This window comes from Vicia villosa, linkage group LG6, assembly GCF_029867415.1.
Source record: "Vicia villosa cultivar HV-30 ecotype Madison, WI linkage group LG6, Vvil1.0, whole genome shotgun sequence".
Classification (NCBI taxonomy): domain Eukaryota; kingdom Viridiplantae; phylum Streptophyta; class Magnoliopsida; order Fabales; family Fabaceae; genus Vicia; species Vicia villosa.
Window position 1 is genome coordinate 31,902,496 of NC_081185.1, and position 27,958 is coordinate 31,930,453.

The 27,958-nt window shown below is 33.8% G+C and overlaps 1 protein-coding gene across 1 annotated transcript; it reads right to left on the reverse strand.

Moving 5' to 3' along the window:
- Positions 1-21,729: 21,729 nt before the first annotated feature.
- LOC131611411 (GDSL esterase/lipase At5g14450-like) lies at positions 21,730-25,184 on the reverse strand. The gene is made up of 5 exons (XM_058883441.1): positions 24,922-25,184; positions 24,522-24,728; positions 24,267-24,439; positions 22,997-23,285; positions 21,730-22,155 (listed from the first exon to the last, which is right to left on the reverse strand). The coding sequence occupies exons 1-5, from the start codon at positions 25,169-25,171 to the stop codon at positions 21,905-21,907; spliced, it is 1,170 nt and encodes a 389-aa protein (XP_058739424.1). The 5' UTR covers positions 25,172-25,184; the 3' UTR covers positions 21,730-21,904.
- Between the last annotated feature and the right edge of the window lie 2,774 nt (positions 25,185-27,958).

The window sequence follows — 27,958 nt, forward strand, 5'->3', positions numbered from 1 at the left end:
TAAGGAATACCTTTGATCATGTATTTGACCATACTCGAAGATTCTATGGGATGTGTCCTGGGTCAGCAAGACTAGTCTGGTCGAAAAGAGTATGCCCTTTATTACTTGAGCAAAAAGTATACCGACTGTGAAATAAGATATTCACTGCTCGAGAAAACATGCCGCACTCTTCTATGGGATGCTCGCCGGCTAAGGCAGTACATGTTGACCCATACGACATATCTCATATCCAAAATGGATCCAATCAAATACTTGTTCGAAAAACCTGCTTTGACAGGAAGAACTTCCCGCTGGCAGATGTTATTATCAGAGTACGACATCCAATATCGTGCCCAAAAAGCCATCAAAGGAAGTGTTTTAGCTGATCATTTGGCCTCTCGACCTATTGATGATGATCAATCCTTACAAGATGACTTCCCAGATGAAGAAATCATGTATTTGAAATCAAAAGATTTTGAAGAACCTTTACATGGAGAAGGACCTGATCCTGAATCCCGATGGGGTTTGATATTTGATGGAGTCGTTAATGCTTATGGTAGAGGAATTGGGGCAATCATTGTCATGCCACAAGGTTCTCATGTAACATTTACTGCAAGACTAATGTTTGACTGTACCAACAATATGGTAGAGTACGAAGCTTGTATCATGGGACTAGAAGAAGCCATTGATCTTAGAATCAAGATTCTGGACGTTTGTGGAGATTCCGCTCTAGTTATTAATCAGATCAAAGGAGAATGGGAAACCCTTCATCCAGGCTTAATTCCTTATAGAGATTATGCCCGAAGATTGCTAACTGTTGATGTTTTTATTGGCTGATTGGCATTTATGTTTGGCTAGAATATAATAGCAGCAATATGTAATAGAATGTATAAGTCTTGCAAATATAAAAAAAACAAAACAGGTACAAAAGCAAGATATTATATGGAATGTCATGACATCAACTCATGACATCGCGCCTGCAGAACTGGAACATGAAGATTCAGTCTGATACTCAACACACACAGAATATTCTATGGAATATAATGTAATCCTATGTGGCGCAGATTTAAATGTCAAAAGAATCAAGTTAGAATATTGAAGAATCAAATCAGAATATTGAAGATTCAGCAGTTTCTAATTTGGGAGATAAATTAGGAAACTTATGATTGAAGACCTTTCTTTTAGCAGAAGATATCTACTGATTTGTAACAGCTAGTAATGTTGCGATTGTGAGCCCAAGTCCAGTTGGGAATAGGTTATAAAAATAAAACTTTGTAACATAGTTTTGTATGCAAGCTGTGTATTGAAAAGATGTAGTCTTTAGGGTTTGTTAAGGTAGACCACCCGAGTTGTGGGATGGCTGTCATGTTCTTCTTAAAACCTGTAGGTAGGAGAAGTATTGTTCTCACTCGAATCCTGTAGGTAAGAGTTGAGTGATTTGTTTCTTGATTGATGCTGTTAAGCAAGATCAAGTATATTTTCTTGTAGTTGTTTAAATAGCTTTTACAGGGTTGTAACAATTAGGTATCACTAGGGAGTGAGCAGAGGTTCTCTTGTCTTACATGAAGTTCTAAGATAAAGGTTACATTGGGTAGTGACTAGGTAAACCAGAGGTTGTTTATCTGTAAACCAGAGGTTGTTTACATAAAATAGTACTACTAATAGTGAAATCTTCTTCCTGGCTTGGTAGCCCCCAGAGTAGGTAGTTTGACCGAACTGGGTTACAATTCATTGTGTTTTTTTATCTTTCTGCACTGTTAGTTGTATCCCTGCCTTGTCTGTTTTTATAATGTCAGATCAGATGTCACAACATCCTTATATGACATCTGAGTCTGCTGTAACCAGAATTTCAATTGGTATCAGAGCATGCATCTTGTCTGTCTCTGGATGAAATCCATGGGGGATACTTTCTGGTTGTGTACAAGGTAGAAGATTGTTTGAACAAGGAGTATTCATATTGTATGGTCCCTTGAAGTGGAGGATGGACCTATCTGTGGAAGACTAGACCAACCTGAACAGAGTCGTTGTACCTTCTTGATGAAAGAAGATATTGATGCTTGGACAAGAAGATTAAATTCAGAAACTTCATGCGGGAGTGAGGATTTTGGATTGTATTGTTCAATCATTATACACAAAGAAGAGTATTATCAAAAGCTTCATGCGGGAGTGAAGACTCTGATAAGGTAAACTCTGTAATTAAGGTTTATGATCAGGATTTGATGTTTGGAGTAGGGTCTAGAATGTTGCTTGGTGCAGAAGCAAGCATTTTGCAGGGTTGAGTTACTTTCAATCCTTGGATTTCATGCTTACAATTGGTTCATGGAGTAAGCATTGTGTAAGTTCTGTTGATATATGGCTATTTTCCACTGCATAGCCTCTGATACAACCCCTTTGTGATAGAAGAATTCTTGGGTTATATTTCTATCAACAGAATATTGAGCAGATTTTCAACTTTAGTGCAAGTGTCAAAGATACCTGAGATCTCTCTCAAGTCCACTCATAAAGGCATGGTTTACTAGAGTTGATGAGCATCAATTGATCAATGATTCTCATATACATCTGCAAAGTGGTTTGATGATCTTGAAGATTAGCAAGGATGATGTGTTCCAAGGAGATGGAACTAATGTGGTACTAGTATGAAAATACCAGTTGAAAAACATATATTCTGGTGCTGAACTAATATAATGTGAGTACATTTGTTTGGAACCTACTCCTAATCTGGAAGAGGAGACATCTGCTTTGTGATGGTTGATCAGAACACGGTCAACATGTACTTCTACTCCAAATCTTAATTTATGGGAGTTTAGAAGTAAAAGCTCAGTGCTAAAGAAGACTCGTGAAGGTATTCCTTTCTGATCCTTTATGTTTAAATCAAGATGAGCTTATATCTGGTATCTTATTCTGATAAAAGGAACCAGATATGTGGATTTTCATTCATAACCATAGAGCAGTTGTTGGAGCGGAATATCGTGTCTTAACCACAGTGAAAAATGGTCGCGAATGTTGAATGACCTAGTTGTTATCCAGAAAGGGTAGTGTTATTTAGAATCAAGGAAGTCAGATGGCTCAGAAGAATCTGACTAGTTCAATGTTATGCCATAACTGAGTTTGTTCCAAAAACCTAAATGAGGGAATCTCCTCTATAGGTACAGACTATGACATCCATCATCTCAAAATCAGAATGAAAATCTGAAGAAAAGATTATTGAGATGTTAGCTATTCTATTCCTTGATATGTTTGGATGTTGCTGATAATTACACTCTATTGTTTCCACCCCAAGTGCTATGAATTAGATGTTAGAGATGTTAACCAAGAACCATGAACGATGATGTCATATCAGATGTTACAACATCATCTCAAGGTCTTCAGTTTTTTTTTTGTTTTTTTGCCAAGATTAAGCAAGGATGTGAGCAGTCAGAATATTTTAGTGTGAGTAGTAAATTCTAACTGACTAACTGATAAGTACTTTGACAGGAGACTTAGTACTTATTAGGTGTAGAACCTGGATGCAAAACTGTGAAGAAGAAATCAGTCAAGATGAACTAGTGTGAGTAGTGAATCCTACTGAGTAACTAATGAGTACTTTGATGGGAGACTTAGTACTTATTAGATGAGAAGCCGAATACAAGTTCCAGTTGTGTATTCAAGGACTAGTGTGAAGTAAATGTTAATGTTCACTATTATCTTCACAAGTTTAGGAAGGTTGGCAATGGGATCTGCTGAAGATTGATTTATGGTTATACAATTATAGTTTCTTCTACTTCAACTTGCAGAGTGTGGCAATCTGAATCTTGTGTAGCAAGCAAACTGAAGAGTCTAAATTTGGAAACTGTGACAAATTCCAAATGAAGGGTGCTTCAAGGACGAACATCAAAGATGTCCTAAATTTGTATATCTCAGGGGGAGTAAGAGAGAATTAAGATCAGCATGGACAATGTTATTCTGCTTCTAATAAAATGGAAAGTCTCTCAAAGACTAATCTTTAAGCCAGAAGAACAATGTCATACAAGATGTCAGAACATAACTCAAGACATGTTTTATCCTTGAAAACCAGCAAGGATCATTCTTTGTATTATCATCTAAAAACATGTATTTATGGTGTATATCACTTGTTCTGATATAGTGCATGTTCCAACCATTGTACAAGTCCACCTGATGTAGTTCGTTTTTCAAATAACATCTCTTGATCAAGACATTTGTTAAAATCAAGGTATGTTGTTTAAATTTCTCAGGTTTCTAGAGTCTTTTCCGTTTCATTATTTTGAGTCTTTTTTGAGTCTCTCATGTTCTTCTTTTGGATATGAGTTAAGTATAGAGTCTAGGTTATGTTTGTCAAATTGTGACAACCATAGGGTATAAGGGTAGTGTTCAGATATTGTTAAGTCTGAGTTCATTCTTTGCAATTGTTTTGTAAAGATATTTTTTTCAATTTTAGAGTCTTGAGTCATGAACGCAAATTGGTTCTTGTGTTCTAAGTCATTCTATAGAGGAATGCTATCTCTATGGGTAGTCAGAGTATTTGAGTCCTGAACACTGGTTGTCTTGTGTTCTGAGTCATCCAATGTAGAGATCTGGTTCTCTATACGTGTATATGGATGATTCACGTGAGTGAGTCTAGTAGTTGAGTCACCTCTCATGTTCTAGGAGAGGAAGATGTGTAAGTTGTGTCAACTCTCGGTTTGAGGGAGAGTGGCTTGTATTTTCTTCCTCGTATGCATCAGCTAATGTTAAGAGAGAGAAAGCTGATGAAAAAGTAAACTAAAGACATTTGCTATGGAAGTGAGCTATTGTGTTGACTTGACAGACCATGTATCTGAAATAAACATGGTGAGATTATGCTCAACAAAAGTGTAAGAAGTGGCAGTTCTTCTTGTTGAGAATGTGGCAATCTCTTTGTGTTTTCATACGATGTCAAGTGGTCAATGATTGTTCAAGTCAAGGAAAGATGTGTTGATCTAAATTTGTGGAGCTTGCTTATATTGTTAGATCCCTCAGGAAGGTGTGAAGAGCATATGTGGTTAATAGGTGAAAGAGTGCAACAATGAGTGTGTTCAACTAGTTAGCTGAATAGAGAGTGAGCTCTTGAAAACAAGAAGATGGGTCTTATGTTTTCATTCATTAATGCAATTTTTTGCTTAAAGAAGCACAGGTTATCTTGGACAGGGGGAGTTATTAGTCCTTTTGGGAGGTCTTTTATTGGGTCGATAGAGTGCTTTTCTCAAGGTCAGTTGAAGAAGCTTGGCTTGTGTGCATAAGCAATAAAAGGTGACAATGTCTGACATGATGTCATGACATGTTTAAAGACATAGTATCTGCTGAGTCAAACTAAGAAATTTTTTTTGATACTATCTATACGCATCAATTGACGGTGTAAAGTGTAGTTGTGACTATGCATGCATTGGTTTTAAAGATAACTCCTTCCAGAATAAACAGTCAAAAACCGACTTGGAAAGAGTAATTGCTTTTGGGAATGTTTCCTAATTACACCTTTGACCATGGACCAAGACCAAGACCATCGTTAATTTCTAAGAATTCAAGTGGCTATATAATGGTATCATCTCTGCCCTTCAGTCTCAGCATATCACGAATAATTTTCGTTCAGTATGACTTTCGTTTGTCTCCAAATAAGTTGTGTCTGGGTTTGGTATTGTGATGGGTAGCTATGCCAAATTTTGGCCAGAAAAAGAGAAACGATGGCTGGGGATGTTGTGTGTTTTTGTCATGAATTCTTATGTGAGACCACCAAAAAGTGTTTCTTCTTATGTATAGTCATGCCTATTAAAGGACCTTGTGAAATTGTGATTTGTGATCTGAGTTATGAACACAATTGTGATTTGTGTATTGAATTACAGGAAGTAAGGGATTCCTCCCCTATCTTCTTCCTCATGTACACCACAATGTGTTTACTTCATAGAAGAAGTTGATGGTGATGTTCATCTGGGTGTTGTGACATTGATAATCTCTTTGTCATATTGTGGCTAAAAAGAGGGAGAGTTATCCGAACGTATTCTGAAGTCCATTACTATCAAAATAAATAAAGGATTATTTAAAGATATTATGGATTGAAGATGTTATGATGTGGTTCAAAGATACTATGAAGACCTGAAGAACAGAAGATATTGAAGCCCAATTCTGAGAGTGTAAAAGATTTGTTCTTCTTTGTTGTCTTGAAAGTTGAAGTTATGTTTTGCTGCATATGTATCTTTTAATGTATAGTTTTAGCCAAAATAAGCCAAAGAGGGAGATTATTGATGTTTTTATTGGCTGATTGGCATTTATGTTTGGCTAAAATATAATAGCAGCAATATGTAATAGAATGTATAAGTATTTCAAATATAAAAGAACAAAACAGGTACAAAAGCAAGATGTTATATGGAATGTCATGACATCAACTCATGACATCGCGCCTGCAGAACTGGAACATGAAGATTCAGTCTGATACTCAACAAATACAAAATATTCTATGGAATATTATGTAGTCCTATGTGGCGCAGATTTAAAGTTCAAAAGAATCAAGTCAGAATATTGAAGAATCAAATCAAAATATTGAAGATTCAGCAGTTTATAATTTGGGAGATAAATTAGGAAACTTATGATTGAAGACCTTTCTTTTAGCAGAAGATATTTGCTGATTTGTAACAGCTAGTAATGATGCGATTGTGAGCCCAAGTCCAGTTGGGAATAGGTTATAAAAAGAAACCTTTGTAACCTAGTTTTGTACGGAAGTCGTGTATTGAAAAGATGTAGTCTTTAGGGTTTGTTAAGGTAGACCACCCGAGTTGTGGGATGGATGCCATGTTCTTCTCGAAACCTATAGGTAAGAGAAGTATTGTTCTCACTCGAATCCTGTAGGTAAGAGTTGAGTGTTTTGTTTCTTGATTGATACTGTTAAGCAAGATCAAGTATATTTTCTTGTAGTTGTTTAAATAGTTGTTACAGGGTTGTAACAGTTAGGTATCACTAAGGAGTGAGCAGAGGTTTTCTTGTCTTAGATGGAGTTCTAAGATAATGGTTACATTGGGTAGTGACTAGGTAAACCAGAGGTTGTTTATCTGTAAACCAGATGTTGTTTACATAAAATAGTACTACTGATAGTGAAATCTTCTTCCTGGCTTGATAGCCCATAGATCAGGTAGTTTGACCGAACTGGGTTAACAATTCATTGTGTTTTTTATCTTTCTGCACTGTTAGTTGTATCCCTGCCTTGTCTTTTTTTATAATGTCATATCAGATGTCACAACATCCTTATATGACATCTGAGTCTGCTGTAACCAGAATTTCAATAACCTTTTTCAACAAAGTTGAGTTCCATCACATACCTCGTGAGGAAAATCAAATGGCAGATGCATTGGCTACCTTGCCTTCCATGTATCAAGTGAAGTTTCCGAATGAAGCTCCTCAAATTACAATCATGCACCTGGATAGGCCGGCTTGCATGTTCACTATTGAAGTATCACAGATGACAAGCCGTGGTTTTATGACATTAAAGTGTTGTTACAGAAACAAGAATACCCACCTGGGGCATCCAGCAAAGACAGAAGAACTTTGAGAAGATTGTTTAGTAATTTCTTCCTGACTGGGGATGTGCTCTACAAAAGGAATTTTGACATGGTATTGCTCAGATGCGTGGATAGACACGAAAAAAACCAATTAATGCAAGAAATTCATGAAGAATCTTTTGGTACTCATACCAATGGACATGCACTGACAAGAAAGATACTGAGAGCAGGTTACTATTGGATGACAATGGAATCTGACTGCTACAGATATGTGAAGAAGTGCCATAAATGCCAGATCTATGATGATAAGATCCATGTGCCTCCGACGCTTCTCAACGTTATCTCCTCTCCATGGCCTTTCTCTATGTGGGGAATTGATTTGATTGGAATGATTTAACCAAAGGCTTCAAATGGACACCGTTTCATCCTAGTCCCCATTGATTACTTCACCAAATGGGCCATAGTTGCCTCTTACGCCAATGTTACTCGACAAGTGGTAGTAAGATTTATCAAGAAAAATCTCATCTGGCACTACGGCGTGCCCAACAGAATCATTACTGGTAATGGTTCCAATCTAAACAACAAAATGATGAAAGAGCTGTGTGATGAATTCAAGATTGAGCATCACAATTCCTCTCCCTTATGTCCAAAGATGAATGGAGCAGTAGAAGCAGCTAACAAGAATATTAAGAAGATTGTCCAAAAGATGGTTGTGACTTACAAAGACTGGCATGGAATGCTCCCCCTTGCTCTGCATGGGTACCGTACTACAGTTCGCACCTCAACTGGGGCAACACCTTTCTCCTTGGTATATGGCATGGAAGTCGTACTCCCGATAGGGGTTGAGATTCCCTCCTTAAGGATCCTAATGGAAGCCAAGTTATCAGAAACTGAATGGTGTCAAGCTAGATACGATCAATTGAATCTTATTGAAGAAAAAAGAATGACCGCATTGTTCCACGGTCAGCTTTACCAAGAAAGAACGAAAAGAGCCTTTTACAAGAAAGTCAGACCTCGAAGATTCAAAGACGACGATCTCATGCTGAAGAAGATATTACCTCTTCAACCAGATCCCACGGGAAAATGAACTCCCAATTATGAAGGCCCATATGTTGTTAAGAAAGCCTTCTTAGGCGGTGCTTTGACTATTACAACTATGGATGGTGAAGAATTCCCACGTCCCGTGAATACCGAGATGGTCAAGAAATACTTCGCCTAAAAAAGGAGAAAAAGAAAGAGCTCGCTAAGTTGAAAACCTGAAAGGGCGACTTAGGAAAAAATGAGCGTCTCGGTGGACTAAAAACCTGAAAAGGCGGTCCTGGCAAAAATTAGAGACAATAAAAAAAAGAGATAGTCATCTCGATGAATTGAAAACCTGCAAAGGCAATTCATGCAAAAATTAGAGAATATGGCAAGTAACCACATCCGGTATCACCTGACCATCCTAAAGATTTGATGAAGACTCTCAACCAACGTCTACGTACGCTTGATATTCAAATTTGATAGGGAGACTAGTGATCATTGTATTTCCGTGTACCATTTCCTATAAAAGTTACCATTTTCAAACTTTGTAAATCCATGGGGTCTTGCTGTTCGCAGACTACCATTCCATTAATGAAAATTTGAGCCTTATCTCATTTCTTGGAATTCTTATTTTATTTTATCCTGCAAAATATTGTTTTTAAAATAAGAGATTTGAAACAAAGTCAAAGTTGTTTTTCAAAATAAATGAAAATATAGAACTTTTTCTTAAAACTCTTGAGTACAGAGGTAAAATATTGACCCCGAGTCCCTAGAAGAGTTGGTTCTCGAAGCAAGAAATGAAAACACCAACAGATTTTATCCCCACAAAGCAGCTAGGTCTTGACACAAGTTGTCTCCAGCCAAGGATGGGTTTTCTTCTTGAATTATGTTCCCCTTTTCGACGGGTTTTCTTCTCAAAATGTGTTGATAATAAAGACTGATCTGAAGAGTATTCTCTTCCCCTGCAGAATCTGCATCCCTAACAGAAGATGATATGGACGATCGGGCGAGTATATGCTCTGGTGTTGTCATTCCCCAGCGTGGTCATCTTATTATATGTTTGTTTTGTCAGTATATACATAACACTCACTTATGCACTCATGTATTCATGCATCATATTCATGTGCATCATTTACATCTTGTTGATATGATAAGCTTATTATTCCCCAAGTAATATCTTTACTCCTTCCACTTAAGCGTTAGCTTTAGGCAGAAAGACCCATATTCTTGTGTTTCTCGATGAGTTTGTTCCTCATAGGAAGGTTTTGTTTTAGCTTATTCACCTATCTGAAGATAGGATGAACCCCCATTTTGAGCTTGTTCCTCAATGGGAGGTGTCTTGTTTTGTGTTTCATTCCAACTCCGCCTTGGTTTGAACTTTGTCTCCAACAGATATGATTATTTGGATTAGCGAATCCTGGATTCTCAGAGTGCATTAATTTTGCACGATTGAAGACCTGATATTTTCAAATATGAACCTGTTTATGGTTCCCCAGAAAGTTGGACTTATATCCCCTGTAGTTGTTATTGCAGTTATTACCCGACAACAAGTAATTGTCTCTTTATTTGAGCAGCTTGTGTGTCCCCAATTTCCTTCCTAAAAGAAGATGATAGTCTCTACGGAGCAAGAAAAATGTTTCCAGCAGAGAAGTTTGGAAACGATAGAAGTTTCACAATAGACGATGAAGACAGTCTGTTGAAGAACCTAATTTTACAAGTGACTAGTCTCTTGGTATAAGAAGACAGTTCACTAAAGAAGTTTCACAGTAGACGATGAAGACAGTCTGTTGAAGAACCTAATTTTGCAAGTGATTATTCTCTTGGTATAAGAAGACAATTCACTATAGAAGTTTCACAATAGATGTTTGGCCCTCTCAAGATGACGAAGACATTCTATTGAAGAACCTAAATGTTATGAATGGTTAGTCTCTTCAGCGTCGAGACAGTTCATGTTTAAGTTATTATGAATGGTTAGTCTCTTCAGCGTCGAGACAGTTCATGTTAAAGTTGATTCTTTCCTTTGTGAATGGTGAGTCTCCCCAGGGTATGAGACAGTTCATTAAGAAAGCAAATTGACTTCCTTCCCCAGCACGAGAATGCAGCCCATGGAGAAGATTAAACCTTGTTTTGTAAAAATACTGACTTTACCAAAGTCTGTTACATTGTTCTTCCCCCCTAATAGTCAGGGACTGTTCATTACATATCCCTAGTAGATCTGTCCCTTCCTCCCAGTTTAAAGGAAGGATGTTGTTTGTTTGTTCCATATAAAAATAAAAAATATATGTTGCTTTCATATCATGCATGTGGGCTCTCAGGGTCCAAAATTGTGCTATCTTTTGTATTTAAGTCCGTCCTACCGTGCTGAGACGAAGATTCCATATTCCCCTCATCTGGTATCAGGAACTTAAATAGGGGCAGCTGTTGTACCCCAATTTTTGACCACTGAGATCCCACCATATTAGGATCATCATTATCATCATAATCATCATGCATTTATTATTTGCTAACAAATATACAAAAAAATTGTTGTTTGTTGCTTGTGCCCCAAGAAAGGAGACTGATCAAGAAGAGGCTAGGCAAATTAGGGTTTTGAGGCCCACAAGGGAATTCAACATTTTTCTATGATTCAAAGGTTTCTCATCAATATCCAAGTCCAACGATGGTTTAATGCAAGATCAATCACCTTCAAGTTCATCAGAAGCTCCAATTAGGGTTTTTGACCTAATTACATTGGAGGGTTGACTTCTAATCAGGACATGGTTCCAAGGCTCAAACTATGATTCAAGGACATATAAATCAACATTATAGTCAATTCATATCATTCATTTGAAGAGTAGAGCTTGATTCATTTGAAAAATACAAAACTGCAATTCATTTGGAAAAGTCAACTGTGCAAGTCAACCTTTGACTTTTGAGAAAAATGGTCAACTATGGACTTTTAAGGATCCAAATCATCATCATATGGATATTGAAGACATTTGATCAAAGAAAATTCAAAGAATTCATCAAGAATCAAAAAGTCAACAAAAAGTCAAAATTAGGGTTTTTAGGTGAATTTTGATCTAATTTTTGGAACTCCAAATTTTGCCTACAAACTCAAAAATCTCCAAACATGAAAGTTGTAGATATTGACAGAAAAACAATTTATCACAATGCAACTTTTGGCTAAAAGTGATTATTTTGAGAGATTTTGGATTAAGAAGGTTTATGTTCAAAAAACTTAGAAAATTTCCAAGTGTTTTCACCTAGTTTTTTCTCAACTTTATGGCCTTTTTTCTCCATGATCCAAAAATATTTTGAAGAAACTTTTAACAAGTGAATTGAAGTATGTAGCAAGGACTTTCTAAAGAGATAAGTAGCATGAAAATCCATGGCTCCATCCAAGAGTTATGATTTTAAGAATAGGGCACCATAACACTTGAAATGAAGCACCTTCATGAAGAACATGAAGAACAAAGTCCAAAATCCTTGCAAATTTGTGGGAATATCTCAAGTACAGTATTTTAAATTGTTTAAGAGGCCACAAACAGAAGATTACACATTCTTTTGAGCTATGGACCAAGTGTTTTATGCATTGTCCAAGTTTCATGCCATTTATGAACTAAAGTCACCACTTCCATTTTGAAAAAGCTAGCTTTATGCACAAAGTCAACGCATTGAGCCTCTACATTGTTTCTTCTGAAGAAAAATCTACACTAACATCACAAGCAACCTCTCCAAACTCAGAATAAATTCATGGAAGCATGCTTGAGCTTGTACCTTGCCAATGGAACTCCAATTTTCACATAACTTCACAAATAAGCAAGGTGGTACAAAGATAACATGTGAGCTTAAAATTTTGAAAATTTTCCCTCCACAAACCCTAATAATTGCCTATAAATAGAGGGCATTGGCCATTGCATCAAATACACCAGAATTCTCCAAGTTACTACCTCACTTAAAATTCTCATTTTTCTAATCTTTGCACTTTCATAGTGATTCTGAGTTCCACAAGTTTTGGGTGTCAACCAAAGGTTTAGACAACTTCTAAACATAATTTAGAAGGTGTCCATAACTTCCTCAACCTCTCAAAGGTCCCCTAACCAAAATTCACCATTTTCACTCCATTAAAGCTTCTTTCAAGCTCATAACCTACCAAAATCCAAACCAAACACTTACCATCCAAATCAACCCTTCAAATATCTTCTATTTATCATTTGGAAGTTATCCATAACATCCAAACACTTACCAAACACATAAAACCAGAAATCACCATCCAAAATTCCATCAAAGTGTCTCTTTGAACCAAAGTTGTGATTTTTTATTTTACTCGTGCATTTTCAGGCCTTTTGTGTTTGATACCTTCTAAACATCATTTAGAAGCTATCCAAACACATGTTTTGGATCTTTAATACTTGGAACTACAAGTTCTAGGAATAACATTTTGTGTTTGTAGGTGGTATCGGGTTTGAAGAAGGAGCAGTGATCAATCTAGTTTAACTGCCCAGAAAGCTTCCTTGGACATCACTAAATGATTCCAGATTGAATTGGCAGCCCAGAAACACCTTCAATCAAGGGTTTAATCCCCACTTTCAGAGGTACTGAGCTTAAACTCGAGCTTGCTTATTTGATCATCATTTTGATTGCCTCTTGGTACCATTCTGTTTGGAATAATGTGAGGACTAAAAGCCTTAAACTTTTGGGGCTTAATTGTTTGAATTCAGAGTTTAATTTGGAATTGAAATTTTAGGGTTCATCACTAATTTCCAGAAATTCTCTTGTCTAAGTTTGAATAAATTAACGATAACCATGTGGTTAGATTCAATGTCCAATTATGATTATAATAGGCTTTTACTTTGTTAAAATTGGTTGAGAATTGAAGATTTTGAAAATCATCCATGGTTGGATTGTTGTTCTTCTTCACGAAGAAGATGAAGTTTGCTGGGAAATTCAAATTTGAATTCTGGCGCGCAAGTTTATATTATAATGTTTTGAAGTGGTTTGCTAAACGACTACATCGTTTCAGCACACTTGTACCTAGCACTTCATGACCCATAGGTCTGGGGTTCAAATCCCCCTCGCCCTAGACCTTTTTTTTCTTTTTTTCTTTTTTTTTTTCATATTTTTCACTCTTTGATTAAGTGTTATGTTAAACTGAATGGGCTCTATGATCAAATCCACGCGCGTGGCCCAGTGGCTAGTGTTTTGTGCTGCAATGGAGAGGGCCTGGGTTCAAACCCCATTGAAGACAAAAGTCTAATTTTTTTATCACCCATTTATTTCATTTTTCTATTAAACTTTAAAAAAATCATTAAAAATAGTAGATTTAATCTTTTTAATTCCTTCTTTTTTGTGTGATTTATTTACTTTGTGTATTTTTACATTATGTTAATAAATTCCAAAAATATTTATTATTTCTTTATTTAAAAATTAATTCAAAACATGTTTTTTATGTTTAAAAGTCAACTAAAAATTGTTTTGTTTTGATTATTTCTTTCATAGACCTTTATGAATATTTGTAAATATTTGTTTAGGGTTAAAATAGGATGTCTTTGACTTCTTTATGTACCCTTAGACCATTCATCTTAAAGAAATAGGAATTTAACAATTAAAATCAATTAGGTTTAGGTGTTTATAATTAAACCCTAATTTGATACCCTAATCCAAAAAAAACCCTAGGTTTAAAACCCTAATTCAAAAACATGTTGATCTTTGTTTATCCATGATTAATTAAGTTTGTTATCTTGTACATACTTGTTGATTTAATCCATGTTTTATACTTAATTGTTATTTTAACCATTATCTTGTTAATTTCTCTTATGTATTGTTTATCTAACCCCATGTTTATTCATCATATCAATCATTCATCATTCATAAATGAATTTGAATCCAAGGGTTTAGATACATCCATCTCTCCTATTTATTGATTATCATACTCACTTGTTTGTTCTTGTGTTACGTGATATCCCATAGACACACTTGAGGTATCCATTGTTGATTGCTTTAGTTTGTTGTTTTTATCCAAAAGGATGGGAATGATATTGACTAAAATTGTCAAGGTACTCAAACTCCCTTTCTAGTCTCTTTTATCTTGTGTTTAAAAGTATTGTTAAAGCTTTTACCTTGTCTCTTAAAATGGTTTTGTATTGTTAAAGCTTAACTAAACCCTTTGTTTTTTTAAACCTTCGTACTAAAGAATAGAATTATTTCCGGTGATACTATTCTTAGCCCACTGACCCTGTATTGTTAAAGCTAGGTCTTTTGTTTTAAAACCTTGGTGTTAAGAGAAGAATTATTCCCGGTGAAACTTCTCCTAACCCATTGACCTTGTATTTTAAAGCTTGGTCTTTTGTTATTAAAATTGTTAAGTATTTTAAAGCTTAACCTTTTAAACTCATAAGGTATTTTAAAGCCTAATCCCCTTTTAAACTTGTTAAGTATTTTAAAGCTTAACCCTCTTTTAAAAAACTTGTGAGTATTTTAAAGCTCGCACCCAAAAATATTTTGGCCACTTTGGCCCTCCTTTTATTTTTCCTTTTAAGAGGAACTACAAAAGCTCTGACTTCCCTATTTGCACTTAAGGGGTATGTAGGCCTAAGATGTGATGTCTTATCCAGCTCACTTTCAAAAACTTCTTTTCCCATCCCCACGCTCTTTTTTTAAAACAAGTTTTTCACATAGGATTTTCAAAAGGTATGTATAAACAAAGACAATAACATAAACAAAGAGGTTCCCATGGAGTACCATGGATATGAGGGGTGCTTAAAACCTTCCCCTTGTATAAAAAACCATCTGTAGCCAGATCTCTGATAAGTTTATTAGTTTTTATTTTAAAAACTTCTATGAGTTTTATTCGCTCTTTCTCCCATTCCTTTTGGAAACAATAAAGCGCGGTGGCGACTCTGTTTAAAAATGAGCTAAGTCTTTCCCATGACTTTAGTCTCACCAATTTCACAGCTACAGGTGACTAACCACCTTTAAGACTCTCTAGTCCTAAACTTCCCAAGACTACTGACCAACAAGTCTCTTGAGGCAAAATCAAACAACAGTTTGAATCAGGGTTTGCTTATTATTAAGTTCTTCTACACAAGCATAAGTAAACTCAATTAATTACATCATAAGATCCTAATACACACTAAGAATATTACATTGTGTTGTAGCTTAATGTGTGGTCTTCTTTTCTTCAAGTTGCTTCTTCGCAAACAACATCACAAAGCATTTGGACTTCTTACGTCTTCTTCTTCATAAGCTTCTGACAGCTTTGTTGATCTTGATGCTCCAGAGAGAAGAACGTCTTAGTCTTGATTCATCTGAGAACTTCCTAGACAACATCCTTTTTTCTTCATACTTTAATGATCACTTCTGAGCATAATATTCAAATTGTGTGTTTGTAATTGAGAGCTTAAATGATCATCTTATAATTGACAACAAGATGCAAAATCCATTTGCAGGTAGATGTTCTTGTTGTTATTATACTGGTTGATGGTTTGGTTATATTCTAATAGAAACAACACCAACATTAACAAAGTATATGATCTTCATCTTTTATAGCCAAAGAGAATAGAGTCATTGGAGAATATCCGTTGAGGAACGGCTGATTATAAAAAGAGTCATTACAAAATGATTTTTAGAGTAGTACTACCACGTCTGTCCTTTTCACAAATCAAGCTGATGGAGAGGTAGTGGAATAAAGCTTTTATGTACGGTGTACTTATCATTGCTAATGGTAACATTTGACTTCTCAGCTTCAGAGGCTTTTGATAGTTGATGGTTGAAGCATGAGTAGAGTCTTCTCATGATTAAGTCTTCAGAACTTGTTCGCTCGGAGCCTTGTCTTTGAGACTTCAGCACTTTTCTTTGAAATATTATTCTTCATAATTTCAAGTCTTCAGAATCTTCAGATTTTCGTCTTCAGAATCTTCAGAACTTCGTCTTCAGAGTCTTCAGCACTTGGTCTTCAGAACTATTTGTCTTCAAAAACTTAAGTCTTCAGAGCTTCAAGTCTTCAGAGTCTTCAAAACATCGTATCAGAGTAATGACTTCAGATGCTTCTGAAGCTTTGCTACTGTTCATTAGAACTTGTGTAGCGCAGAAACATATTTTGGTAGCTTCTGATGTTTTGGCCACGCCTTTTCATCAGCATCAGAATCACTTCTCAGAAGAGAATCCATGAGATCATTGCAACAACAATATCAGATATCTTTGGATCTTTCTGATTGTGATCAGATGCAAAACCATGCTCGCTTCTTGAGATTATGACTTTTTGTTACACAAAGTAACTCGCATAGGATCTTCAGCGCACATCTTGAAGGTGTTTGTTTGATCTGATAACTTCGATAGACTTAGTCTTGCACAAAAACAAACATAAAAAAACAAATAGTTCTTTCCCAAATACTCCATTGTTATCATCAAAACTCAGAGATATATTACAAAACCAAATATTGTTCTTACAGTGTCATCTTCAAAGTAGAAGACCGATATAGGCAAATTAGTATATATAGGGATCTTAGTAAATAAATTTTTCGTGTGTTCAACATTGTACAAATTCTCAAACCTTACGCAAAGTATCTAGCATTTTGAGAAACGAGTCTCTCTGAGAATGTACGTTTGAAACATAGTTAGTTTCAGTTATAAAGTAGTTATTTACATTCAAAGTCTTTTATAGTTTTTATTTATCTTTCCTGTCGAAAACCCTTTACTTTTCTTGCCCAACTTTATCTTTTTTTGTCCTTTACATTCAAACACTAACCTTTATAGTCATTTATTCCTTTTCTCTTAAGGTTAGCTTTACATTTAGGCCTAGAAACTTAAATACATTGAAACTAACCACATATATGTCTTTAGGATTAATCTAGTCGATCATGCGAGTAATCGAAGTGTATAAATTCGGAGGACTAGCGCTTGCTTACCAAAATCAAGGGTAAATAGAGACATATTTACCCTTGTAAAAAATCTATATTTTTTCTAAATTATTTTGTAAAATATATTGAAATTTATAAATTGATAAAAAAAATTATAATTAAAAAAAACCATTGACACTATTGAGTAAATACCATGTGGGACGAATCCCAATAAAAAAAGTCATGTAAATAAATAAATAAAGAGAGAAAAAACTCGCATGGCATTTCCACGCAATCATAAAATAAATAAATAAAATAAAAATGCCAACACAACAACGCCACATCATCAATTTGGTTGACCAAATCCAGCGAGGGGCAAATCAGGGAAATCTACAAATTACAGGGATGAAATCTGTGTTTTTTTTACAGGTTATTTTTGGGATTCGCCCCATATGACAGGGGACAAAATAGGTGTTAACCCTAAATTCTATTATATATGTTAGATAAGCAAAATAAAGGTATGTATATATAATATGTAAACGACAAACCTATCTTTGGAAGAAAATATATTTAATTTGATAAAAATAAAATTAATATTTATATTTTTAAAATTTAAATAATTATTTTACATTTAAATATTCTAATTTATTAAGTTTTAATTTTTTATATTATATAAAGTTAAAAAATTACCCTTATAATACTCGGACATATTTTTAATATCAAATTAATTTTTATTTATATTTTGTCATATTTAATTTTTTATTTAAAATTATATTTTAAAGAGATAAATAATTAAATTATTTTCTTATCCAATCCTGTCGTATTCTAACTCAGCTCATATTCAAAACAATTATTTGAACTAGTGAGACAGAGGGCCAGTTTGTTTCAGCTTTAAAAAAATAGATTTTTTTTTTTGTACTCTTAAAATTAGATTTTTTAAAGTTTTTTAAAATATTATAAATTTTTTTATATTAATTTTTTCTTAAATGAAACATTAATTTTAAGGTTAAATATGTTTTTGGTCCCTCTAAATATAGCGGTTTTCAACTTTAGTCCCTCTAAATATTTCTTTCAAAGAATGGTCCCTCTAAAATTTTTCATCCACACTTTTAGTCTCTCATGCTAACGTCCGTTAACAGAGCTGACGTGACACTAACACGTGGCAGTGACAGCTGTCAAAGATGCTGACGTGGCATGCCACGTGGCAAAAGTAAACATCATATTGGAGTCTATAAAATTTCGTAGCTAATCTGCAGCTAAAGTCGTAGCTAATCTCTAGCAAATTCAATAACCAGAAAATTAATAAGTTCTTGCTCTTGCTAATAAGTTCTTTGAAGATCCAGTTGTGGGTATGCCTCCAGCAATTTCGGTAAGTTATCAATTCTGGTTAGACTCTAATAACAATCATGTATCCTATCAGTATAAGATGTCTTGATGCCTTTGCACCTTCTCGTTCACATGGAATATAAATTTGTCTGCATGAATGATATACAGTTTTAAATTTTCACGGGTTTTAAAGAGACAGAATATGTTATATGATTTAACATCCTTCATTGTGTTGGAAAATTTAAAACTATTGTTTTTGGTCTAGAAAATAGAAGGATTTAAATAAAGCATATATATACTGTTGTAAACACGGTTTATCATTGTATGACTAGTATACAAAGGGAAGAATATAGCACTGAGTCAAAATATCATTTGACTGTAATTTAAATGGCTAATTTCTTTTGCAAACCACAATTATGTCTTTTATGGGATTTAATCTTTTCTTTTTTTCATATCAATAGATCAATATGAAACTAATAAAAAAATGAAAGTTCAGAAAAACATAAAAATGAAAATAAAGCTTACTACAATAGGTCCATGGTGGAACATTAATTTAACAAATAACAACAATAAACAGAAGCACACAAAAAACAATGGTGAATAGATTTTTTTAAAACCAAAACTCACCTAATAAATAGATTATTTTTATTGTCTTTGTTCAAAATGATGGTGATGTTGAAGTAGTGGTTCGGATGTAGCGAGTGTTTTTAAGTGAGGTACATAAATGGTGGAGGTGTGATGTTTAGTGTTGTGTAGTTGTAAAACTTAAGGTTGTTTCTGCAGAGTTTCTATGGAGAGAGAATGGAGAGTATGGAGATGGTTGTTGAAGATGGTGGTTTTTGGTTGTGGAAGAGATGAAGTTAAGTGATTATGGAGGTTGCAAGAAAGGGTTGTAGAATTAAAGTGGTGCTCATGGTGTTGTTGAGAAAGATCAAACTTCCCTCTCTTACTGTGTCTTACTTAGTGAAAGAAAAAAGTGGGTGTTCTTCATTAAGAAACATTATAAATCATCCTTCTCAATTAATATTTGATGTTGCAAAAATTTGCAAAAAAAAATATTAATTTTTTAGTTATTAAATTTGCTAGAGATTGCAGATTAGCTACGAAATTTTATAGGCTCCAATATAATGTTGACCTTAGCCATGTGGCATGTCACGTCAGCATCTTTGACTGTTGTCACTGTCACGTGTTAGTGTCACATCAGCTTTGTTAACGAACGTTAGCATGAGAGACTAAAAGTGTGGATGAAAAATTTTAGAGGAACTATTCTTTGAAGAAAATGTTTAGAGGGACTAAAGTTGAAAACCGCTATATTTAGAGGGACCAAAAACATATTTAACTCTTAATTTTAATATCCTATAACATAAACATATATTATTGAAAACCAAAACTTAGTCAAAATCACAATTTTTTTTAAAAGTGCTATTTCAAAACAAAATTTTATGAAAATCTATTTGAAATAGCTTCAAAATTAAGTGATATTTTGAAATTTTGATATCCAATTTTTTTTATAAATAGATGAAATATCTAAAATTATATTTTAAGGATAAATATTCGAATCAAATTTTCATTTGAAAGTTTTATAAAAAGTTATTTTATTAAAAAATTTTACACAAAATTAACACTATAAAAATCATTTTAAAAAAAAACCAAAATAAACTGGCCCAAAATATAATAAGTTTTAGGATTAACTTATCATATTTAGTTGTATCATCGAATATTAGATTAAGATAAAATATGATACAGATATCCTATTATTTCTATTATCCTGACACCAAACGGACCCTTAAATCATAGGCAAAAAAAAGCAAAAAAAGCAAAAATGGACATCATACATTAAAAAAGAAACATCAAGACAATTTCTTTATATACATCTCTACTATTTTAGCAACACGCAGCGAAATTCCATAAATGCCCCTATATTTCGGAAGTGCATCTACGAAGGGACATTTTTTTGATCAAAAAAGGTGATTTCGGATGTGCACTTCTGAAAAAACTATTTTTTTTAGAAAAAAAGTTGCATTCGGAGATGCACTTCCAATATCACCTCTTAAGCTATATTTGAGAGTTTGGAGGGGAAGGGAGTGGAGAGCTTTGGAAAATAGGGAGAATTGAGTGAAAAAAATAAAAAGATTTTGGGTATGAGGGTTTTTGAGGGTTTGATTTTCTTCGTAACACCAAAAATCCCATAAAATGAGGGAACTCAAAAATTGTATTGAAGTAGTGTTTTGGAAGGCTTACATAAATTTTCTAAATATTTTTTAGGTTGTTATCCTATTTTGAAAATTAAAAATTTTATAATGATAATGACTCTTTTATCATTCTAAACAAAATTATTTTCTAAAAAAATGTCAAATATTTTTCTATATTTTTTTAAAATTCGTTTTCGGAAGCCTTTCCCTCCTCTCCGTCCAAACTCCCAAACATAGCCTTAGAATATTTTAGAAATATACTTCCGAAATATTTAAGATATGTCAATTCGTGTCTCTGCTAGGTGTTTCCTTGTTGCATTGTAGAAGAGAAATCTGGCGTTGAAGTCTCTTTTGCTGATGGAATTTAGCAATGAACTCATCAGCACGTTTATCTATTCCTTGTACACCACTTTCACTTCCTCTCTAAAACCCATTCTATACATTATTCAACCCCATAATCAAGTTCTTGCAACGACACTACCAACGTCCAATTCAGCTTTCACCGCAACAATCCAAGCGAAGCAACAACAAATTTGCTCATCACCATCAACAGCGTCAACAAATTCTGAAGAGGAAGCTTTTGTGGAAGCCATGGCCATAGAGGATTTTTCTTTTTAGAGATACATCTCCGAAATAATTAAAAATATAAAAATAAGTGATTTCGAAGATGCATCTCCGAAATAAGAAAGTATTTTGAGGTTTTCAGCCGGAGTCCTTATCCCATGACCATGAGGTCTATAAAATAATTGTCAACATAAAACCCAAAAAAGAGAAGAATTATTTTATTAAAACTCAAGTTTTACAAGCTGGGCATAGTACTTACTATATATATAGGCCCAAAAATAAACAATTTGTTAGAGTAAATTTCTCTAACAAACATCAACCAAATAACAAAACAAATAAGCCTAATTAATTAAACACAATCTAAATATTCAAATTGTAACACTACCAAATTAAAAGTATGATAATTTTGCTATTAGAACTTTTAAATGGTAGTGATAATTTGCTATTCTTATCACCATAGTATTACTTGCATAATTTTGATAAACATAGGATGTAGTAAATTCTAATGAGTAATTTGACACGAGTGTGTAATGGGAAGTGGTGGATCTGAAAAGGACCCATTGAGTATTCGATTGGCGACCCATTTATTTGCTGCCTCAGTGTAGTGCACGCCATCCCAGCTTATATACTTTGAAGGATCTTTGCAAGATTTTGGTACAATTTCTTTACCATTAATCGTTGCTTTATTTCCACAATATACATGGTAACCATCTTCATGATATCCACAACATATCCCAGAAGGTTCAACAAATCCTGCAATTTAATCCAATCATCAATTTATAATTAGAGGGTTAATTATATAATTAAACTTATTTTAATTGGATAAATTCTTCATCAATACATTATACTTTACTTTTAAAATTCATCGATCGGTTCAAATTTAAAATTTAAGTTAAAAGATAGTGCACCGACAGTGTACATTTTTTTTACACTATCATCTAATAGAAACATTTTATTCTGCCATATCAATTCAGTAACTTAAAATTTACAGTATGATTGAGCTTAACAAGGTTATGATTGGTTGACAGACAATGCATCACCTATTTGCTCTTAAAATTTATGGTCTGTTTCAGTTTTTTAAATAATTTTTATAAGAGAAAATAGGTGATGTAGTTTATAAAATATTTTTACACTGTCAATCAATTAGTACCCTATATTCAATTAAATTTTTTTTATTGACATAGCAGATTGATTAATTTCTATTAGATGATAGTGTAAAACTATTTTATAGTGTCAATGTACTCCTTTTTAAATCTTCTTATAAATCTTTTTATATTAGTATTCTTAATTTAGGCCTAAGGACACGACTTTAATAATAAAGTATATTTTAGAATCTTTCATATTTTCTATAAAATTACACGTGTGAACATAAATTACACATTTGAAAATTTGAAGCATGATTAATTAAGTTACTCAGGACCAATAAATATTTCTGACACACGATTTCTTTTAAGGAATAATTAAACTATTTCCTCAATTAATTTCTTTTGTAATGTCACGTGAACTCGCCAGATTCTTGCAACCATATTATAAAACTAAACACAGCTTAATTTGGTTCAGAGAGTGAGCTTAATTTGGAGGGTCATGTTCATACCTGATTTTTTAGCATTACTGATTAGCTCATATTTTGCAGAGTACATGTCGACATATGTCAAAGAAGCATTAGGGAGCAATGTCCTTAACTCAACAACTTTGTCTTTGAGCTTTTTATTGAAGTCCTTGGCCAAGTCGTTTTGGTAGTTGACGCAGCCGTTTTGATCAAGATAACCAGGCAGGAAAGTAATGTTGTGGTTGGCATTGTGAATTGGCATGGATACTGGTAGGCAACCAATGGGGCCTGTGTTGTGTATCCAAAATGTTCTTGCTCCATAACTATATACATTCTGTATGCCAATGTATTAATACTTGTTACAAAATGCAAGAGAATTTCGATTTTTTATTTTTCAAAATATACATGTAAACTTTTAATAAAAAATTACGCAAAATTGACTACTATTAGGATTGATGTATTTTTAGATCCCTTATAAAAAAATGTATTATTTTTAGATCTATAACAGTGTAGCTGACTTCTTTGGTCAACAAATTGTGTTGTTAGATCTATAATAGTATAGCTGACTCTTTGGTCAATTAATCTATTAAAAGTTTATGTGTCAGAAATCTTTGCAATTAATCAACAGACTACTTTAATAAATTAATATAGAATTATCGTAAATTCTAAAGGTTGGTTCAACGGTGGAGGTTTAGGTCTTGAGAGTATACTCCTCTCAAGGTTATTTTAATCATATATAAATTACTCTATGAATATTTGTAATAAGCTGATTGTATATTGGAATTGCAAAATAAAATAAAATTACAAACAGTAAAATTAAAACTGGCCACAATGAGAGAAAAAAATTAATCATTTAATTTACAACTAGTTATTTGAAAAATAAATAAATTAGTTTACAACTAATATATGATAGATTTATACATCATGTCAATTTGTGTTATGTAGACCGGAGACGTAGGTTAACAATTAATATTGAAAAAATTTAATTTTTAGCCAAGAAAAAATAGAATAAATATTTTTTTATATATCTATACTAACAAAACAAATATTAAGAAAACATGTTATTATTACTCATTTATATATATTCCACCCGTTCATAACTTTAAAAAAATATAGTATATTTTTTATTTTTATTAAGAATACATGCCAATATTACTTTATCTAACAGATTTGTTAGGAATGATATATTAAATTTTATTATTAGTAATTATTATAAATGATTGATCATCATGAATGAATGATTTTTAGTTAGATATATGGAGAAAAAAATATACATTTATGTATCATAATATACAAACAACGTATGTCGACTTACTTGAAGTTGTTTTGAAAAATATTCCACAATATTTGAGATCAATGTTTGGGAATCTTCCTTTCCATACTTACTAAGAACATAAGCAATATCATTTTGACCAATATCAAAAGTGTAAATAGCCTTGGCAAACTCCTCTGGCTTTGGATAATGTGTTGTGTAAGAATTTTTATTTGCTGCAATTCAAAATCATATACATTAAACATCATGCTTAAAAATATGCGATCTTCAATTCTCACGAGTATTATTATAACCAACCTTGAGTGAAGAACTCCGCGGTGCGTGTCTTGAAATTGTTAAATTGTTGTACTTGGATTTCAAGAACGAAAGGCGTTCCGCCGTCGAAGTAGGTCTTGTTTTGTCGCATGATTGTTGATGATCCTGCTGCAAAGTTTGCACCATGTCTATAGCTTGTTCCAATTGAGTTTATATAAGCACTCAACAATGGCATTCCAAGGTGCTTTGCTACATATATATATATATATACATATATGTAAAAAAATTATTCACATTTCACAACATATATACATATCTATTTCACAACATATATACATATCTGTAAAAAAAAATTTATACGAGTATGTTGTGAAATGTGAAATTATTCACGTTTCACAGCATACATATAAAAAAATGTTGAAAGGATAGAAATATATTATACCAATGAAATCTATGATAAGACGGCCATCAGAAGCTCGACCAACAGCCTCATGGAAGAAAGTTTGACCATAAGGTAAAATAGCAGGGAAAAATGCTGCTGACATAGAACCAGTATCTGAATTTGAGTCACCAAAATTGAAGATTGTTTGAAAATCACATGGTTTTTGGGAGGTTTTCAGTTCCTCTGCTTGGATACTCACTAACCAAGAGAGTAAAAAAATAATAGTAGCAAAATGTGGGAGGGGGGCCATTATTGTCACTGCACAAAACAATACAGCACAAGGAATCTCTTATTGTGTGTGTATATATAGATACTTGTGATTTTGGAACTTAGTGTATAAGTTTAAATAGTAATAATGTGTCAATATTTGGGTATCACGTGTGTTGCAAGCTATAAATATAAAGAAAAATTGAAGATAGTGAAATCCACTATATGTCATGAGTGTAATGGACTCAAGGCCCATTATATAATGTTTTAATCTAAAGTCACATGTGATACTCACGGTTGTCTTTTCTAAATAAATTGAATTATTAGGGAAAATAAGTTTCCAATGTGATGTTATTATTTGGAAAATTTTATTTCTTCTATTTTAAAAGTACTAATTTTGGTTTTGTATCTTGTTACATATTTATTTTTTGTATTAGTATTATTTATTAATTCATTGAAATAATTCTTTCACATAATTGAAATCATAATTTTAGGATATGACCAAGAGGGGGACCGAACCAAAACCTCTCAAGAAACAAGTCTAAGCTTAGGGGTTCCTTACTTGTCTAACAAGTAATCCAATTTGATGTCGTTATGTACAAAATTAAACCAGTTCGAACATTTGCGCTGTAAGCCGATATTAGCTAATAAGTCCGCACAAAAATTGGCTTCACGGTATATATGTGTAATTCTGAAATCAATTGTTAAAGTATACACCCAACACGTTAGCCAACAAGATTTGATAAGCCACGACACAAGATTTCCGTTCGAAAAAGCCTTGATAATTAAAGCACAATTTGTCTCTATCCAAAGTTTCTTCCACTGCATTTGTTTGGCTTTCTCAATGGCAGTAATTGCTTCCCAGAACTCTGCAAGAACAGGGGTACCAGCACCATAGAAAACAGAAAAACTAGTGATGTGGTTTGCTTGAGAGTCACGGAATATGCCTCCACTAGCTTCCATTAAAGGAGAATCGGTTGTCGCGCCATCTATGTTGTATTTGATCCAGTCACTGTTAGGAGGACACCACAAGACATCAACTTCAATTTTCTAGGGTGCAAGATGATGTCAAAGTGTTTGAGCAGGGAGAAACTGCTGACTGAATTGTCAGACTTTTTTGTTGTTAGCCTTCCAACCAATTTTGTTCTTGCTGTGACATTCAAAATGCATTTCTTCCAGTGAATGAACGTGTGATCAAATCTAACCATATTTCGGGCATGCCAAATTTGATACAAAATGAAGACTAAACTTGCTTTGATTACAGCCATAGCTTGAGGACTCCATGTGCCTTGAAGGATCTGCACATAATCTTCAAGAGAGCTTATGATGAAAGGTGCAGCCAGGATATTACTAAACCATTTCCAAAAATTGCTGGCAAAAGAGCATTCAAAAAATAAGTGTTTTGAGCTTTCACTATGACCTTCACAGAGAGTGCATTTTGAAGAAAAGGAGAAGCTGCGCAGAGTCATATTTTCATCAGTTGGAATTTTATTATGTAGGAGCCTCCAAACTAGCATAGAGTGAGCAGGAGCAGCATCTGGATCCCAAGGGAAGAGTTTCCAATTACCAGTTTTAACTTCTCTTTTGATCCTTTCATAACCATTCTTTATGGACATCTTGCCGCTTTCAATAGATCTCCAAGCAAGCTCATCAACAGAATCATGCTCAGAAATGGAGTAGTTACTAATAGTGGCAAGAAGAGAGGGAAGAGAGCTCAAGTTGTTGTCAGGGAGGGACCAAGCATTATTCTTCCAATAATCAGCCACTGTCTTATTAAGTTTAGCATGAAAGACACTTGGAATCTTATACTTTAAAGCTAAAACTTCTCCTGTCTAATTGTCTAACCAGAAATTGATGTTCTTGCCATTGCCAATAGTCCAGATGTAATTGTCTATCACAATCTGATGCCAGTCCTTTAAGCCTTTCCAAAGAGAGGATTTGATTGAGTATTTGATGAGTCTCCCATTTCTGATGACTCTAGCAGCTAAAAGGTGTGAACAGGCTTGATTTTTGCTTAGAAAGAGCCAGCAAAGATGTAGATTTGTGGCTTTGTTGTAATTCTTTAGAGAAATGATGCCCATCCCTCCTGCCTCTATCTTGTTGCAGCATTTGTTCCAAGTTACAGTGACTAATTTTTTCTTCTCAACATTGCCACTCCATATGAAATTCCTCATCCATCCTTCTATGCTTTTAATTATGCTTGATGGCCAGTCATAAATGGCTATGTTATGCACCATCATGCTTTGAATGACAGTCCTGACAAGAATGACCTTACCAGCCATTGAAAGGAGACTTGCTTTCCAAGTGGCAAGCTTTAATTTAATTTTTCCTGCAAGAGCGAGAAAATGAGAGGCCTTAGGTTTACCTACGAAAATGGGAACACCAAGATAGACAAAGGGAGGATAAGCTATGGAGAAGCCTATAATTCCTGCCAGATTGCAACGCCCATCTCTAGCACATATATAAATCAAATCGTTTTTTAATCTTTCTACAGTGAATAATTCATACTTGTCATAATTCTTGAAAAATCAAGAGTGTTTCTTCATTCACAAACACATTCTCTCTCTTGATTTAGATTTAAAGAAACATTTTCTTGAGTGTTGATTTTGTGATTTATGATTAAGTGTTGCATGAGATTATTCTAAAAACTAATCATCTTCACCTTTTAGTCAAAAACCCAATTGTTGAAGTTGTGCAACTATAAAAGTGAGTGTATGTGGTGGTAGAAAGGTACATTAGAAATTCTAAATATGTTTTTTTTATAAAGCTTGTTAAGTATTCTAAAATTGAAGAATCGAGTGGTGATTCTGAACCTGGAGGCTCACTTCCT

Excerpts from the sequence above, each read along its gene's own strand:
- LOC131611411 (XM_058883441.1), bottom strand. The coding sequence starts at position 25,171 with ATGGCCCCCCTCCCACATTTTGCTACTATTATTTTTTTACTCTCTTGG. Across the intron at positions 24,440-24,521 it reads CGCGGAGTTCTTCACTCAAG|CAAATAAAAATTCTTACACA; the intron begins GTTGGTTATAAT and ends TTTGAATTGCAG. Across the intron at positions 23,286-24,266 it reads ATTTTTCAAAACAACTTCAA|AATGTATATAGTTATGGAGC; the intron begins GTAAGTCGACAT and ends ATTGGCATACAG.